Genomic DNA, 16,613 nt, shown 5'->3' on the forward strand with positions numbered 1-16,613 from the left:
TTAGGGAGAGATAGCCTGAACCTTTAAACCCATTTAAGCGTCTTATGGAATTCGGCTATCTCTAACTTAAGTTGAGGGTGAACTTCTGAGGAATACGCCTGATCTGGGATAGCCCAAGAAGGGCGAGAGCTTGTAATTATCCCTTCAACAAGGCCAATCAAGGTAAAATCACATCTGCAGAGCGGAGGCAGCTGGGAGCGGGACCAGAACCCGGAAACCAGCTGCTCCGCCCCCATCCCGCTTCCTCAATTAAATTCGTGGCCATAGAATTTAATGAAAATTACAAGCCATTTGAGCCAAACTACCCAGTATTGGTGTTTATCCTTCATATGAGCAGTAGTTCTAATCCTATGTACCTACCCAGTAGCTAAATGCCTTTTTCCCCCCCTTTCCTCAATCACCTATCTAACATATTTGTAAATGTTCACACGGTCTCTGCTTCAATTCCTAACTCTTGATGGGCAATAAATGCTGGCCTTGCAAGCGATGCCCACATCCCGTGAATGAATAATTAAAAAAAATTCCATGGCCCCACAACCCTATGTGCAAAAAAGGCCTCTCCCACTCTCTGAACCAAATCTCTTATATTTACTCTTATATCTATGTCCCCTCATTCCAGACCCATCAATCACTGGAAACAAGTTTGTTTCTATCTACTCTGTTCCATCCCTTTATAATTTTAAAGCACCTCTATTGAATCATCCAGTAAAATCCTCTGTTCTAACAGAAACAGACCAATGTTTTCAAGTCTTTCTTTTCAAACATCTTTTGAAAATCCATATTCACAAGATCCACTATATTTCATTCAACAATATACGCCATTAAATTTGTCAGACACACCTTGCCCCTCATAAATCCATGTGGGCTTTCCTTAGAGTCATAGAAATTTACAGCACAGGAAGAGGCCCATCGTGTCTGCACCGGCCATCAGCCCTATCTATTCTAATCCCATTTTCCAGCACTTGGTCCGTAGCCTTGTATGCTATGGCGTTTCAAGTGCTCATCTAACTGCTTCTTGAATGTTGTGAGGGTTCCTGCCTCTAGCACCCTTTCAGGCAGCGAGTTCCAGATTCCAACCACCCTCTGGGTGAAAAAGTTCCTCCTCAAATCCCCTCTAAACCTCCTGCCCCTTACCTTGAAACTATGCTCCTGGTTATTGACCCCTCTACTAAGGGAAAAAGTTCCTTTCTATCTACGCCCCTCATAATTTTGTACACCTCAATCAGGTCCCCCCTCAGCCTTCTCTGCTCTAAGGAAAACAACCCCAGCCTATTCAGTCTCTCCTCATAGCTGAAACGCTCCAGCCCAGGTAACATCCTGGTGAATCTCCTCTGCACCCTCTTCAATGCAATCACATCCTTCCTATAGTGTGGCAACCAGAACTGCACACAGTATTCCAGATGTGGCCTAACTAGCATTTTGTACAGCTCCATCATAACCTCCCTGCTCTTATATTCTATGCCTCGGCTAATGAAGGCAAGTATCCCATATGGCTTCTTAACCACCTTATCTACCTGTCCTGCTGCCTTCAGGGATCTATGTACATGCACACCAAATTAACACGTTTGCTGGATTTACTTCAAATTTGGTTACTATAGGTACTGAATGGCCATTGCTTGAAAGATTTGGTTAATTGGGCATGAAGAAGCACTATATAAATACAAATCCTTTTCCTTTGATCCTAAGGTACCATTCAAAGAAGAGTAGGGAATTCTTTAAATACGCTGGCTAACAATTGCCCCTTAAACAACACCGCCAAAACAGATTAACTGGTTATTTAACTCACTTCTGTTTCTGGGACTTTGCTGTGCGCAAATTGGCTACCATGTTTGATAGCATAATAACAGTCACTGCATTTCAGAAGTACTTCATTGGCTGTAAACTGTTTTAGGGTATCCTGAGGACATGAAAGGCATTACATAAATGCAAGTGCTTTTTTCTCAGCCCTGTCAAATGCACCAATGTAAAAGTTGAGCATTTCAGCTTAAATTAAATATTGAAATTAAGACCTTGCCAATGAGTTGTATTGGGTTTCACCTTATAATTAAATGCTCTTGAAAAGCTACTGATTGCTAGTACTGTTTACAACATTCCATCATAATCTGTGCACCTTGCTGAAAATGAGTGATTGAGACCTAAACCTTTATCCTTTGTTTTTTGTCAGATGCAAGGTATTTTATCAGGACCATCTCTTCGTTTAAATTGGAAGAACATTACATCACTAAGAACATATTGGTTTCCTCATTTCTCTCAAGTAAAACCAACAGTTCTTTTTCTTATTTTTGACAACTACAAACTTAGTGTTCATAAATTTTCATTGTTGACTTAACTTTCTCCTCTAACCTCAATTGGAACTTCCCAATTTCCTCAATCATTAAAGCTGCCTCCAAGAAACACGAGTGCCATTTTTTTTAACCTCCTCAACAACTCTTGATTCTCTTAAAAGTATGAAGCCTATCTAAGCCTTGGATATTGCTCCCAGATCTTGGAAGGCACTTCTAAATTTCTCTCTCATACACTTGAACAAGATACACACTTGGACAAGATACACACTTGGACAAGATACACACTTGGACAAGATACACACTTGGACAAGATACACACTTGGACAAGATACACACTTGGACAAGATATACACTTGGACAAGATACACACTTGGACAAGATACACACTTGGACAAGATACACACTTGGACAAGATACACACTTGGACAAGATACACACTTGGACAAGATACACACTTGGACAAGATATACACTTGGACAAGATATACACTTGAACAAGATATACACTTGGACAAGATACACACTTGGACAAGATACACACTTGGACAAGATATACACTTGAACAAGATACACACTTGGACAAGATACACACTTGGACAAGATACACACTTGGACAAGATATACACTTGAACAAGATATACACTTGGACAAGATACACACTTGAACAAGATACACACTTGGACAAGATATACACTTGAACAAGATACACACTTGGACAAGATACACACTTGGACAAGATACAAGACAGGACAAGCAAGTCACTAAGGGTTCTTCAGGCGCACTTCTCAAACCCCGTGACCTCCACCATCTGGAAGGACAAGGGCAGCAAGTTCATGGGAACACAATCACCTCGTAATTCCCCTCCAAGTCACACACCTTCCTGACTTAAGATATATATCGCTGTTCTTTCATCGACGCTAGTTCAACATCCTGGAACTCCCTACCTAACAGCATTGTGGGAGTACCTTCACCACATGGATTGCAGTGGTTCAAGAAGGCGGCCCACCAACAACTTCTCAAGGGTAACTAGTGACGGGCAATAAATGCCGGCCTTGCCAGCGACGCGCACTTCCTAAAGAATGATTTAAAAAATGAAGCTTCTACTTTGATAGGCAGACCTCTAGCCTCTAACCTCACCCATGCAACCTTTCTCGTCCGACTGTAGTTCGTGCTTCCCTAAACTTTCTTCTCTTGTTCCTTTTAAGCTCTAAATACACCATCCAGCACACTCTTTCTCACCCTATATCATCACTGTGCAGAAATCAAGGCTCAGCGTACTGTCTCCTACTTCCATATCTTTACTAGGACTTCAAAAGAATGTACATCTATTGTAAAATCTTGGTGGCACATAATCACTCCTTGTTGTTTTAGCCTCCATTTTTACGCTTTTCAACCTGGCTGTGTCCTGCACTTTGATTTCTCAATGAAAAAAAGAGGATGGCCTCACCCACACTGAGAAGGAAACTGGTCTTACTTTCATAAAACCCAGCTGGTGAGAGCCAAGCTGACGACCAGTCATTTGGAGTGTTAATTAGTCTACAAAGAGGGGGAATCATTGAGTACAGTCTCAAGGATTTCATGGCATTGTAATAAATGGTTCTCTTGTGTCACCCAAGAAGCCATGGGTTGTTTCATTCTACTCATACAGCCAAGGACTTAGCTGATTTAGACATTTGAGAGCTCCAAGGGGAGGTGTTTCAATCGGAGTGGTGACTTGATTGGTGGGCCAAACCCTTGATGTCTCAGACATAGGGGGCTGGCTCTCTCTCTCTCTCTCTCACACAGACACAGTATGACTGAGCAATGCCCTAGCAGGCAGCAACAGAAAGTCTAGCCCAGTTAGCTTTGAAATAGCTAGAAAAGTGGGTCTATGCGTAGCGACATAAAGTGGCATTTTTATTATTTTTCATAACCACAAAATTGACTTCTCATTGTGAAAACTGTACTGTATTCATTCATTTATTTTATGTGAAATATACCAGTTTGTTCATTTGAAGTGCTGCCTCACTCGATGGATTGCTTTACAATCCACATACCATTAAGAAAGGAGAATGCATGTGGCAGCACGCGAGACATTCCAGTACAATCCCTGGGTCACACTATCATTAAATAGATATCGAGCAGTAAAAGGTGCACTCCGGATCATAGGGGATGCAAGGTCTGCAGATAGGAGTGACAAGACAATATTACAAACCAGGCATCGTAGTAAAGCACCAATACCATGCAAATAGTTCTGTTAAGCATGGGACGAGTGATGCACCCCCATCTAACATCTACTGAAGCCAGTCTTATTATGTTGAGGTACCTCAGTAGATTTAGTTAGTAAATTACAAAGACTAAACCTGTAGTTTGTTTCTTTAGGAAACAAATGAAATACTTATAAATACTGTGCCCTTATGCATAGTTACTATCGAGCATCTTGGCAGTCGGTGTTTTCTTAGTTTGCACTCTAATAATTAAAGCAATTACAACTGGGTTAGGTAGATGAGCCACTGGACACTTACAGAACTCTTAGGCCATATTCTTGTTCTCCTGCTAATTGAATTTTCTCCTCAGATTATTTGTAGCTTTGAAAACTAATAAGAGTCCATTTGCTACAGTTAAGTGTGAATTTAACAAATCAATTGCCGTAAAATTACATTATGCATGCAACAGGTTATAGAGGAGTAAACTACCGGCATTTCAAACACAATTTATTTGTTAAAACAAATTGACTCTCTTATCGGAGCTCCATACTGTGTGTGAAATAGTTCTCTTACAGATACGCACACAAGGTCATGGGCAAGACCAACTCTTCAATTGCACACTGCAACACAGTTGAAATCAGTCAGGTATCCCTGGCATTGTGATGCTCAGATAAATACAGGAGACATTTCAACACTGTGCTTAGAACTGTGACTGTTATAGTAAGGAGTTACTATATTATTAAGAAGTAAAAATGAATAGTGATTGGAATACTAGTGATCATGAGAACAAATCTCCTCAGTGGTCTACACTCAAACCCAATTACAAACACTTGAGTTTTGACAGCCCTCAGCTAACACTAAATCCATACCAGTGAACTCGGGAAACTTTGGCCTACTAACCCACAGAACAGCACTGGCTATGTAAGACACGAAGCAGTCCACATACCCTTAGAGTGGGAATAATATGGGAGCAGTGAGCAAGGGGAATGGTTAGTAAAAAGGATATACGTGCAAGTTTGAAGGTATAGGCTGACGACAGCTGCTCTGAGCAGAACACCTGGATCTGTTCTATAGCCTTCCGTTAGTGGACATTGGACGTCCCCCAGAGTTTGGCTTTGCTCTGAACTCAGCAAAGTGTCCAAACAGACATTGTCATTAACGATGAGGATATTTTTGGTGTGTGGATGAGTTGAGAGGATACAAGAAATTTGCTTCTTTCACACAAGTACAATATACACCAATGGAAAAAACACTATGAAAGAAATAAGGCAAATGGCCTTCATCGTGGTGTCCCAGTCAGTCTTATTTTGTTGTTAGTGCATCTCCCAGCAGAGCAGCTAAAAGGGTGCAAGGATCCCACCAATCATGCTAATGAATGTCTGGCAGCTCAGTTAGTTCCCAGTCCCTCTCTTTCTCAATCTCCACAGACTGCTAATCCCTCACAATAAACTGCTTGTAGCCAAGCCAGATATTTATTACTATTGATCAGCCTTGTCCCAGCTAAGACTTTTGTTCTCGGAGCTCTGGACTCTGACCTCAATTAAGTTATGAATTTCAATCCAATAGACTGCCTCGCTAACTCTCCTGCACTCTCTGACTGTAGCAATTATAATTAGCAAACATAGGAGTCATGGAAAGAGTAGCTCATGGATCATGTTATTTTAATAATAAATAAAGCTTTGGTGGCAACAAACACAGAGTATCTTGAGAAATTATACATTCAGGTAGTTAATTGGAAAACTTGATTTTTTTTCTGCCAATATCAATTTCTAATAAATCTTAAGCTGCATAAAATCACTCATGGGACTGGACAGTGTTCATAATATTAAACAAGGATCGACATATCCATTAGAACACTAGCATATTTTCTATATACACAGGGCAAAAAAAAAAAATCAGTGTCAGCTGTGGCTTAGTTGGTAGCACACTTGCCTCGTGAGTCAGAAGGTTGTGGGTTCAAGTCCCACTCCAGGAACTTGAGCACATAAAGCTAGGCTGACAGTCCAGTGCAGTGCTGAGGGAGTGCAGTGCTGAGGGAGTGCTGCACTGTCGGAGGTGCTGTCTTTTGGATGAGACGTTAAACCGAGGCCCCGTCTGCTCTCTCAGGTGGACGTAAAAGATCCCATTGCACTATTTCGAAGAGGAGGAGGGAAGCTCTCCCTGGTGTCCTGGCCAATATTTATCCCTCAACCAACATAACAAAAACAGATTATCTGGTCATCATCACATTGCTGTTTGTGGGAGTTTGCTGTGCGCAAATTGGCTGCTGCGTTTCCCACATTACAACATTGACCACATTTTAAAAGTACTTCATTGGTTGTAAAGTGCTTTGAGACGTCCAGTGGTCGTGAAAGGCGCAATAGAAATGCAAGTCTTTCTTTCTTTTGCATAAAATCACTCATGGGACAGGACAGTGTTCATAATATTAAACAAGGATCAACATATCCATTAGAACACTAGCATTTTTTATATATACACAAGGCAAAAAAAATCAAAATACAGTGGCCTGGTGATACATACTCAGCACAAGTTTCGAACACCATCTCTGGATATTAATGATCTTGCCTCATGGTTAATATTGCAGTTTAAACTAAGTTACAGAAGAGCAACACCTTGACTTAACATGTAACCAGTTCAGTTCTGGCATACTGTGCTGTATTGAAGGTAAATGTCTTGTGGTTAAGAGATTTGCTTCATATTCTGATTATCAAGGGGGAAAGTGCAGAGCCCATCAGTGAGCGAACTTGCTGAGCCTACACGTAAGGAGTTTCTTTCTTTTTTGGCCAAGACTATTAGTGGAATTCGTAGGAAAAAGTAAGCTGATCTGCTAAAGATGTTAAATGCATCATGGCACCCCTCAGTGGACACTGTTTCATTCGCCTAACTGAGCATCAAGCTGAGCAGGAGCAGAATGCGTGAGACATGGCAGGTATAGCTGGCTCCAAGAGCAATACACAATAATGGTACACTAAAGTTCTTCTTTCAATAATGGCTAGGATCCTTACTACATTATAAATCCTGTGAATGAGAAGTTGAGTGTGCTTTGTACAACTATTTCTTAATCTGTATCTTTAAATAAATCCCTAATTAAAAATCAGCAATATATGTGGAAGGTTTTATAAAAGTACTGCACCCAAGTTTATGATTTTTATTTTATTTCTCAGGATTTGGATAATGCTAGCATGGCTGCATTTATTGCACACCCCTACTTGCATTGAAAAGGTGGTGCTAGGCCATCTTCTTGAATTACTGCAGTCCTGGTGGCACTGGTGCGTTGAGTGGGTCAGGAGGTGACCCACTCAATGCAGACTACCTAACCTATGCTCTGCTCTTGTAGTAACAGTGTTGATATGGCTGGTCTGGTTAAGCTTCTGGTCATCGTGAACTTCAGGATGTTGATGGTAGGGCTGTTGAAGGTTAGGGGGAAGTGGTTGGGTCTTTGTTGTGTAAGATGGTCATTACCTGCCACTTATCAGCCAACCTGTGATGAGCTGCTTCATTATCAGAGGAAACGTGAATGGAGTTGAACACTGCAATCATCAGTGAACAGCTTCACTCCTGACCTTATAAGAAAGGGAAAGTTACTAATGAAGCAGCTGAAAATGGTAGAGCTGAGGACGCTACCCTGAGTGTGATGTCCTAGAATTGTGATGGCCAATTTCCAACAACTACAACCATCTTCGTTTATGTCAGGTATGACTCTAGCTACTGCAGGGTTTTTCCCTTGACCACTACTGACTTCAGTTTTGCTTGGGTTCCTTGGTGCCAAGTGGTTCTGGCACAATCCTAATAATATCCCTAATAAAAGTCAGCAATGCGTGTGGAAGTTTTAAAAAAGGCAAGTACTCTACCCAAGTTTATGTATTACTTGCTAGGATAGGCTTTTTATGCCTTGCTGAAATGTATTTTTCTCTCATTGGTACAAAGCAATTAAGTTTCCTGGTGTTGCTATCAGTTTTCTATTGCTGAGCACTATGGCATATGGTGTGTGCTCCCCACTCAGTTATTTATAGCCTGCACAATTCCAGGTACAATGGTTAGGAAGAAAAGACATCATCTTGATGTGTTGGCAAGATGTTGCAATAATACCTCTACAGCTACATATGTACTAATGTACTTCAGTCAAATTATCATGAAAGAAGCCATCCAATAGGTCATCTTAATAACTACTTCTTCTTCTTACCGTGTCCATTAATAACTACTAATGCATGGTAAAGCACTATTTCTAAATTACTTATTTACTAATAGCAATACTCAACCTTCCAGATTCTTTTATTTTGGAATAGGAGACATTAAAATAACTAAAACACAAGGGGGGAGAAATTGGGTATGTAGCGCCACCTATTAGCGCCTAAAGAGGGCAGTCAGTGGCTGTAGGGCCACTGGCCGCGCCTCCCGCGATATTCAGCGGGGGCGCTAATGGCGGCGTTAGCCTGTTGCGATGTGCCGCCACCGATGACGTCATTGGTGTGCGCAGCGCCCCATTAGCGCCTCGATCGTGATTTTTGGTAGCGAACGCCGCTGTAGAGCCGTTCGCTACCCGCGCCCGGTTTACGGGGCCTTGCTGTGCCAGCAGTGGCGCAAGTTAAGGTGGAGGTGCGGGGCGGCCGCCTTTTTCGGCAGCCGCCTGCCAGCACCTCCGTCCCCAGCCTCCTGACCCCCCCCCCCCCCCCGCCGCGGCATTGCCGGCTGTTTCCCGAGAGCCCAGCACTTCTCCTCGGTGCCGGGCTCTTTTGCCAGCACTCGCGATCGGGGATCGCGCTGTTGCAGGCCCCTCCCCCTTAACAATGGGAGGAAGGCCTGCAGTACCGCAGCATGCCGTGCCGCAGCGTGTGGCGCTGCGGCACGTTGCGCTGCGATATTCAGTTTCAGCGCCCTAAGAGGGACGCGGAGCGCCTTGAGCCTCGCCCCATCTCCCTCTAGGGGCACTGAAACTGAATTTCTGACGTTCGTTAATGCTCCGAATGCTGCGCAAAAATCAGCACCCAGGCGAACTTGGCGCCACAACCCAATTTCTAGGCCAAGGTATTTCATCTACCAATGTCCTATATTGTGATATAAAACATTAATTATCGTAGTGCATTCAGGAGAGTATCCATCCCTACATAATTCTCTGGTACAATTCACATATTTGGGACTTGTTGGGTCACTGTCAACTTCTATGCATAGGTGCTGCAAGCTAAGATAGTTGTATGTCCACCATAACACTAAAGCCAACACCACAGAATAGAAAGGGTGTGTAGCGAATGGAGAAGGTAGTATTCACTTATTTAGCATCGCAGATAGGTGACAGACACTTGGAATACAGCTCCTGTGCAGTTGGTGCATTAGCATCAGGTTGTATTTGGTACAAACTCCATTACATCATCTCACCTTCAATTCAGTCACAATATTCCAATATATCAGTGCAGTAAAAACCCAGAACTAAATCTGATCACTGCAATGTCAACACTATCTGAGGTCTTCCTGGGACCAAGAAACTATGACACAATTGCCAAACTGAGGCATCAGTGCAAATTTGATTGATTGTTGAATGCCCTTTGTTGTTTTCCAAATTGCACAAGTTGTGCCATAAACCTTGGGATCTTCAAGAGGGAATATCATCAGAACCCTTTTAAAACAGTTAAAGAGAAATGATTAACTTTAACAGCCATTAGTGTTTTTGCCTTTATTTTCAAACAGTTTAAAAGGCAAGTTCTGGTGATATCATTAAGGGCAAATTATTGAACATGACAGTGTTAGAGAGCCGAATTAACAAACGCACTGTTAAGTTACAAGGCACCCGTAGGTCAAATGGCCGTACTGCTAATAGGGGTAACAGGTTCCTTCACTTTAGTATGCTCAGCAACTCCCTTCATGCCACTTGATGATGTCATCAACATTAACTGTTTAAACAAATATCAAATATATATTTTAAATGGGGCAGAAATTAAAAAAGGATGGTGAAGGCAATCATTAGTTTAATTTTGAAAGGGTTATTTATGATACTCTTTAATAGAAACATTTTTTGCAAATGGCATAAGGCCTTGAACAAGGAAACCACCAGCAATGAAACTAGAAATGGAAAACAAAAGTTAATTTGGATCTAATTGCAATATAAATTGCCCTGGTGTTGCATGCAGCCAGCCCACCCTAAATCTCTGTGGATTAAGGTAAAGTTGTAGGCCTCAGGCCATTTTCTAAAGGGGGTGCACTGAGGTATAAAAAGGCCAATGTGCTATTGGTGTCCTGTTTCATGTCTCTGAATAGCTGCTGTTTTCACATTTGAACTTTCTGTCCTATGTACACCTGTAGCAGATAAAGAACATCAGACAATACCAGTGCAAATCATGCAGATAATTTAACAAATTACACTTTTTTGCTGTGTTTAATCCTCTCAAATCTATCTTTCAACAAAACACAAATTGTTCCACACCTAATGACCCATTATACTGTCGGATTACATAGGCTAATAATGCAAGCAAAATACATTGAGATTTAAATCCAATGACCTTTCAGTCCCAAACTCCTCCATCGCCATCCCTGGGTATGTCCTGTCCCACCGGCAGGACAGACCCACCAAGGGTGGCGGCACAGTGGTATACAGTCGGGAAGGAGTGGCCCTGGGCGTCCTCAACATTGACTCCGGGCCCCATGAAGTCTCATGGCTTCAGGTCAAGCATGGGCAAGGAAACCTCCTGCTGATTACCACCTACCACCCTCCCTCAGATGATGAATCAGTACTCCTCCATGTTGAACACCACTTGGAAGAAGCACTGAGAGTAGCAAGGGCACAGAATGCACTCTGGGTGGGGGACTTCAATGTCCATCACCAAGAGTGGCTCGGTAGCATCACTACTGACCGAGCTGGTCAAGTCCTGAAGGACATAACGGCCAGTCCGGGCCTACGACAGGTGGTGAGAGAACCAACACGAGGGAAAAACCAACTTGACCTCGTCTTCACCAATCTACCTGTCGCAGATGCACCTATCCATGATAGTATTGGTAGCAGTGACCATCGCACAGTCCTTGTGGAGACGAAGTCCCGTCTTCACACTGAGGACACCCTCCATCTTGTTGTGTGGCACTACCACCGTGCTAAATGGGATAGATTCAGAACAGATCTAGCAGCACAAAACTGGGCATCCATGAGGCGCTGTGGGCCATCAGCAGCAGCAGAATTGTATTCCACCACAATCTGTAACCTCATGGCCTGGCATATCCCTCACTCTACCATTCCGCCCACATCCCATAAACGAATATTTTTTAAAAATCTGAAAGAAGTATTTCTCTACAGATATAAATATATATATATTACCACAGAATATTGTATATCTCTTACAAAGAACTAGAAACTTACAGAAAATTTTACCGTAGATCATCTCTGATAGAAATAGTGTGCTTGGCTTTTAAATGTTACAAACATCCAGCACTTAAAAGAAAAAATGACACTGCCGTATAGATAAAATTAGCAACATTTATATGGCAGTGATCAGGAAAATACAATTTTCCAGGGAATTTCCACAGATAAAATTAATTAATTAAAAAACATCTAATAGCAATAATTGAATAGTTTTGTGACATGGATTCAGCCCACCTTGAACGGTTTTTTAATTGTTCAAACTCATTCAGCAGTGTCTGCAAATCTCTAGTTTTGAACTAGGGCAGGTATAGCCTCACCATACCACTCAAACTGCAGCAAGTTACACTGTCATTATTTATTTTATGTTTTTTATTGAGTCGCCATATTGGATTAATATTGGCTATCGTTAACATTAGGGATTTTGTAAGCACCCCAGTTACTACATGCAATGGAAGATGGTTTATGAATCTTCAGTTCCCTCTGAACTTTCCTCTTTTTATCCTCATAAGCTCCAAATATGACATCCTAAACATAATTTCTCAAACCTGTATCCCCAGTTTCGTGAAGCACTGTATCATCACATAAGTGTAATTCATTCAAGGACCTCAAAGCTGTGCAAATCCTGTTGTGCCTTCCTCCCCACATGCTTCTGAAACCCAATCGTGGCTTCATCTGACCAACACTTCTCGATTTATCTAAGTATTTCTCCTGCTTTGATCAGCCTTGGCGATGATCAACCTGGCCCTTAGATCAACGTAAACTCTGACTGAGGCCCTTCATGTAATGTTTTGTTCAGAACCTGCACCTCCAATGGTACACAGTTAAATCGCTGTGGTACTGTTCACCTGATTGAGGTCCCTTGTGTAGTCCACAGCGAAGTCCTTAGAGTCCCAAGAAGCAAAAAAAAACAAATTAAACAAACACAATTGCTGTTATGCTGGGACATCTATTAGTCAGTGGGTCACCTTCCCCACAGACCTGATCAAGTTTGGATTTTCATTTTGTTGTTTTCCAACATTGCCTGAAGTGCTGGGGCCAACAGCAGAGATTTGAAGTTTTTAGGATGGGCCAGCTCTGTCAGTGCAGCTCCTCCTGAGCGCTTACATTTGTGTCGGTCGCCTTACTTAACAGGTGCCAAAAGCCATATTTACCCAACGGTTGGAATCACTCTGCATTTACCACAGCAACATGCTACAAGGGTGCATTTAAGTCAGATAATCAGCAAGCTCTTGCAGCATTTATGCTCAACCCATTTCCTGATTCAGTTGATACACTGAGCTGCCCAAGGACATCAGAAGCCATCTTGGACCCAGCGTGCGATAAATAAAGGTCCTCGTAATTAGCACCGAATTCAGCTCAGATTTCACCCAAACATGGCGACAGCGTTATTCCCATTTATACCACAAAGTAAAACCTGCCTTTTAAACGTCCTTCACCCCCACCTCCAGCAATAACCAGCATTTCTTCACATGCAAGTAATTTTACAGCTATGAAGAGAGTGTTTCTGCTCAGCTCTGGTCACCATGTTGGAATTGGTACCAAAACAAGACAGGCCATTGGCCATAGGGAGGAAAATGTTTTTTTATTTGGTCTGCAAGACCTACATTAGAAATAAAGCAATTTTAAAAAAATGTTATGTTACACTCAGTTAGATCAAGATCACGTGAATATACCTGCCCTGACTACAAACAGTTTTCCCTGCCTCTAAAAGGCGCAGCACAAAAAATCTCAAGTCTCAAGAGGCTAAAAATAAATTGGGTTTCTTGCACAAAAAAATTACATTTAAATCTCAACAATTTGTTTTCAATCATCTTCCCATTTACGAAGAAAGGGAAAGAAAAACACCTTAGTCCCCATCTGCAATGCCTGGAATGCTCCACGTTGTTCCTAGGATTTCCAGTAAACTACAATTTGTGAAGAGGGTTTAAAATGCCAACAAAAGAGTGAAGTGGCATTGTCCAACTAAACAACAACATTATCAGAGTAATTGGTCGTTGTGATAATTGTGGTTAATACCCCCTTCACACCTGTAGCCAGCACTGGAATGTGACCTGACTCCATCCAGATTGCTGGGTCTGCAGAGCACGGAGAATTTAACAGGGTTTCATCTCGTGTCCACAAAAAAAAGTAAAGTTTATCAAAACTCTCTCAAATAGGAAAACTGAACCCAAGATGTGATTATGCATGAGTATGAAAGAAACCCCTCCAACTCTTAAGTGCTGCAAAATGAAAGGGTATTTCACACAAGTGAATGCTCTCCCTGCTCACCAGCCCCTCCCAAATTATCCTCTATGTTTTAAACACTCCTCAGTAACAAAAATTTTCCAATGACAGATGGGCAAAATTAGTTTATTTAATATACATGTATACAAGCAATTTGGCAGCAACAGGTCCACTGCCACTGGCAGTGAACTCAATGTGAATCTAGTGGGACCCCTGCTATAGGAGGTGGGGCACAGCATCGAAGTAAGCAGATTTCTGCAGCATCGCCACCTCAGCCTCCAATGTAGACTTTCCTGTCAGAGGTAGCCGGAGAACATGGCAGCACAAGCACTTCTAACTGACTGGTATGTCCTGTATAGAGATAGGAGGATGAGCTATGAGGGAAGACGAGATAAATTAGGGCTCTCCAGTACTAAAAGGAGTCATTTCAGAGGGGACCTTATAGGGATATAGAAAATACTTTATAGGATAGAAAAATAATACTTTCAGAAAAGCCAGCGCAGCAGGACAAGAGGACACAGGCTCAGGCCGTGAAGGGCAAGTTTAAGACAGGAATCAGGACACTAGACTCATTTAAGGCACAGCTAGATGCTATATTGAGAAGCCAGTAAGACTGAAATCAAATAAGATGAAGGGACCTTCTTCATCCAAACCTATCTTGTGATATTCCCCAACAAATAGGAAGATAGAGGCACTGAATAAAGTCATCGCAAACTGCAAGTTGGTACAGTTGTTTCAGAGTAGGTTAAATTGCTGTGAAAACTGCCTGGCAATACAAAAAGGCCAGTTTCTATTGCAGTAGAATTAAGAACGAGCAGTGCAGTACCACTGAAAAAGCATTTCACCAACATATAAGTGCCGTAAGATACCACCTACAAAATATATATATTTTTTAAACCCAAGTAAAGCACTGTTCATGTCCACAATGAAAATAACTAACAGTGCGTATTACAAGTGTAATACAATTCTTTATGCTCTTCTGACAGCACCTTTTTTTTTTTTAAGGAGAAGTGGACTGGAGCGCCACATCACTGGAAAGTGAAGTATTAAGAAGACACTGATTAATGAGCAATTATCACACTTCCTGCAGCATAAAGTAAAATATCAGACCATTATTGGGAACTGTCATCGATCATAATATTGCAATTACACAAGTAGATTATCATTCTGGCGACAGGTCACTACCAATGTGGTGGGCGCTTAATGTCCTCTGAAATGGTCTTGTATAAACTATTACGATTCTCAGGGAAATGAGGGATGGGCAATAAATGTGGCTTTGCCAGCATTGCCCAAAGACCAGGAACAAATAAACAAAAAAATTATTGTTTTATGAATACGATGAAACAGCGATTACCCACAAGTATCACCTATGCGCACAAAGTATGGCACATTCTCAGACGTTACTAAGAATTGGTATGTGCCACCCGCTGGTGCAGTAGCTCCTTGATATTATGGGCAGTTTTCCCACTGGGATTGAAGTTGATTCAGAAATCAGAAGTGCAAGGTGAGTATTTTCACATCACTTGCTTAGCATTTTCTTTTTAAATTTTCAGTCAAGAAAATCATCGTCTCCAGGGAGAATGGAAATACCAACGGAGGCGTTGCGCCCGCTGACGTGCATTAACGGGCTAATTTCCCAAGTGCGGAGTAATTAGGTGTATTTATCCCAGAAGGGAAGCAAACCCAACAATTCACCGTTATTGGTACTAAATGTTCTACTTTTACACATCTATTTATGTTTCAAGTTAGAAGAAACCATGCAAAATTATTTTGATAAACGATGCTTTATTAAACCAAGAGCTAAAAGGACAGTGGCAAATGCTGCTAAAGTATTACAAGAAAAATGTCACGCTGTCTTTTAAATGTTGATGGACCAGCGGTGCATTTGCCGTTTTATCTTATTAAACTACTTTGAATTTGCAGAATAAAAAAAACTGTATTAGTTGTACAAATTGCAACCACAATTATAAGAAATAATGTATAATAAAGATCATTTGACAGTGGCATGTGTCAACTCACCTGACTGTTGATTTCTGCTTTTTGTTGAAGCAACATGCCGACTAGATCTTTATGCCCTCGGTCACATGCCCAATGTAATAGTGCTCTGCCCTACGGAAGCAAAATTAATGGGGAGATATTCAGGGTAATTGGGTGTTTAGTTACAGGCACTTCAATTATCAAATCAGCACTAAATCATAATTACAAAAGAAAAAAAAAGTTTCAACATAACATGCATTAGTCCGAGTTTTGAAAAGTACTAGTTTTACAAGGATTCATTCTCATAGTGTTTGACATTTAGTGCCACATTCACCTCACTATGCATTGAATTCATAGGTACACTGGAATGTAACCTTGCTGTTCAGAGAGCTGGTAAGAATATCTCTGGTTTTAGAGTGGTGTGGCAATGTGTCAGCTCCAGTGTAACATAAGAACATAAGAAGTAGGAGCAGGAGTAGGCCATACGGCCCCTCGGGCCTGCTCCGCCATTCAATAGGATCATGGCTGATCCGAACCTAGACTCGTCCACTTCCCTGCCCTCTCCCCGTAACCCCCAATTCCCTTATCTGCTAGGAAACTG

The 16,613-nt window shown here is 41.7% G+C and overlaps 1 protein-coding gene across 5 annotated transcripts in view; it reads right to left on the reverse strand.

Annotated features, from left to right (window-relative positions):
- LOC147121771 (acyl-CoA-binding domain-containing protein 6-like) overlaps window positions 1–16,613 on the reverse strand; it is a 281,478-nt gene that overhangs the window by 117,223 nt on the left and 147,642 nt on the right. For 3 of the 5 annotated variants that reach the window (XM_085982264.1, XM_085982259.1, XM_085982263.1), the window contains one exon: window positions 16,055–16,144. The exons of 1 other annotated variant lie outside the window; for it this stretch is intronic. In XM_085982264.1, coding sequence (XP_085838390.1) covers window positions 16,055–16,144 — 90 coding nt within the window. Of the gene's footprint in view, window positions 1–14,186; window positions 14,410–16,054; window positions 16,145–16,613 lie in introns of those variants that run through there. One more of the 5 variants, XM_085982262.1, reaches the window with a different exon arrangement.

This window comes from Somniosus microcephalus, chromosome 3 (genome assembly GCF_052327205.1).
Source record: "Somniosus microcephalus isolate GS21.2 chromosome 3, FLI_Smic_1.0, whole genome shotgun sequence".
Classification (NCBI taxonomy): domain Eukaryota; kingdom Metazoa; phylum Chordata; class Chondrichthyes; order Squaliformes; family Somniosidae; genus Somniosus; species Somniosus microcephalus.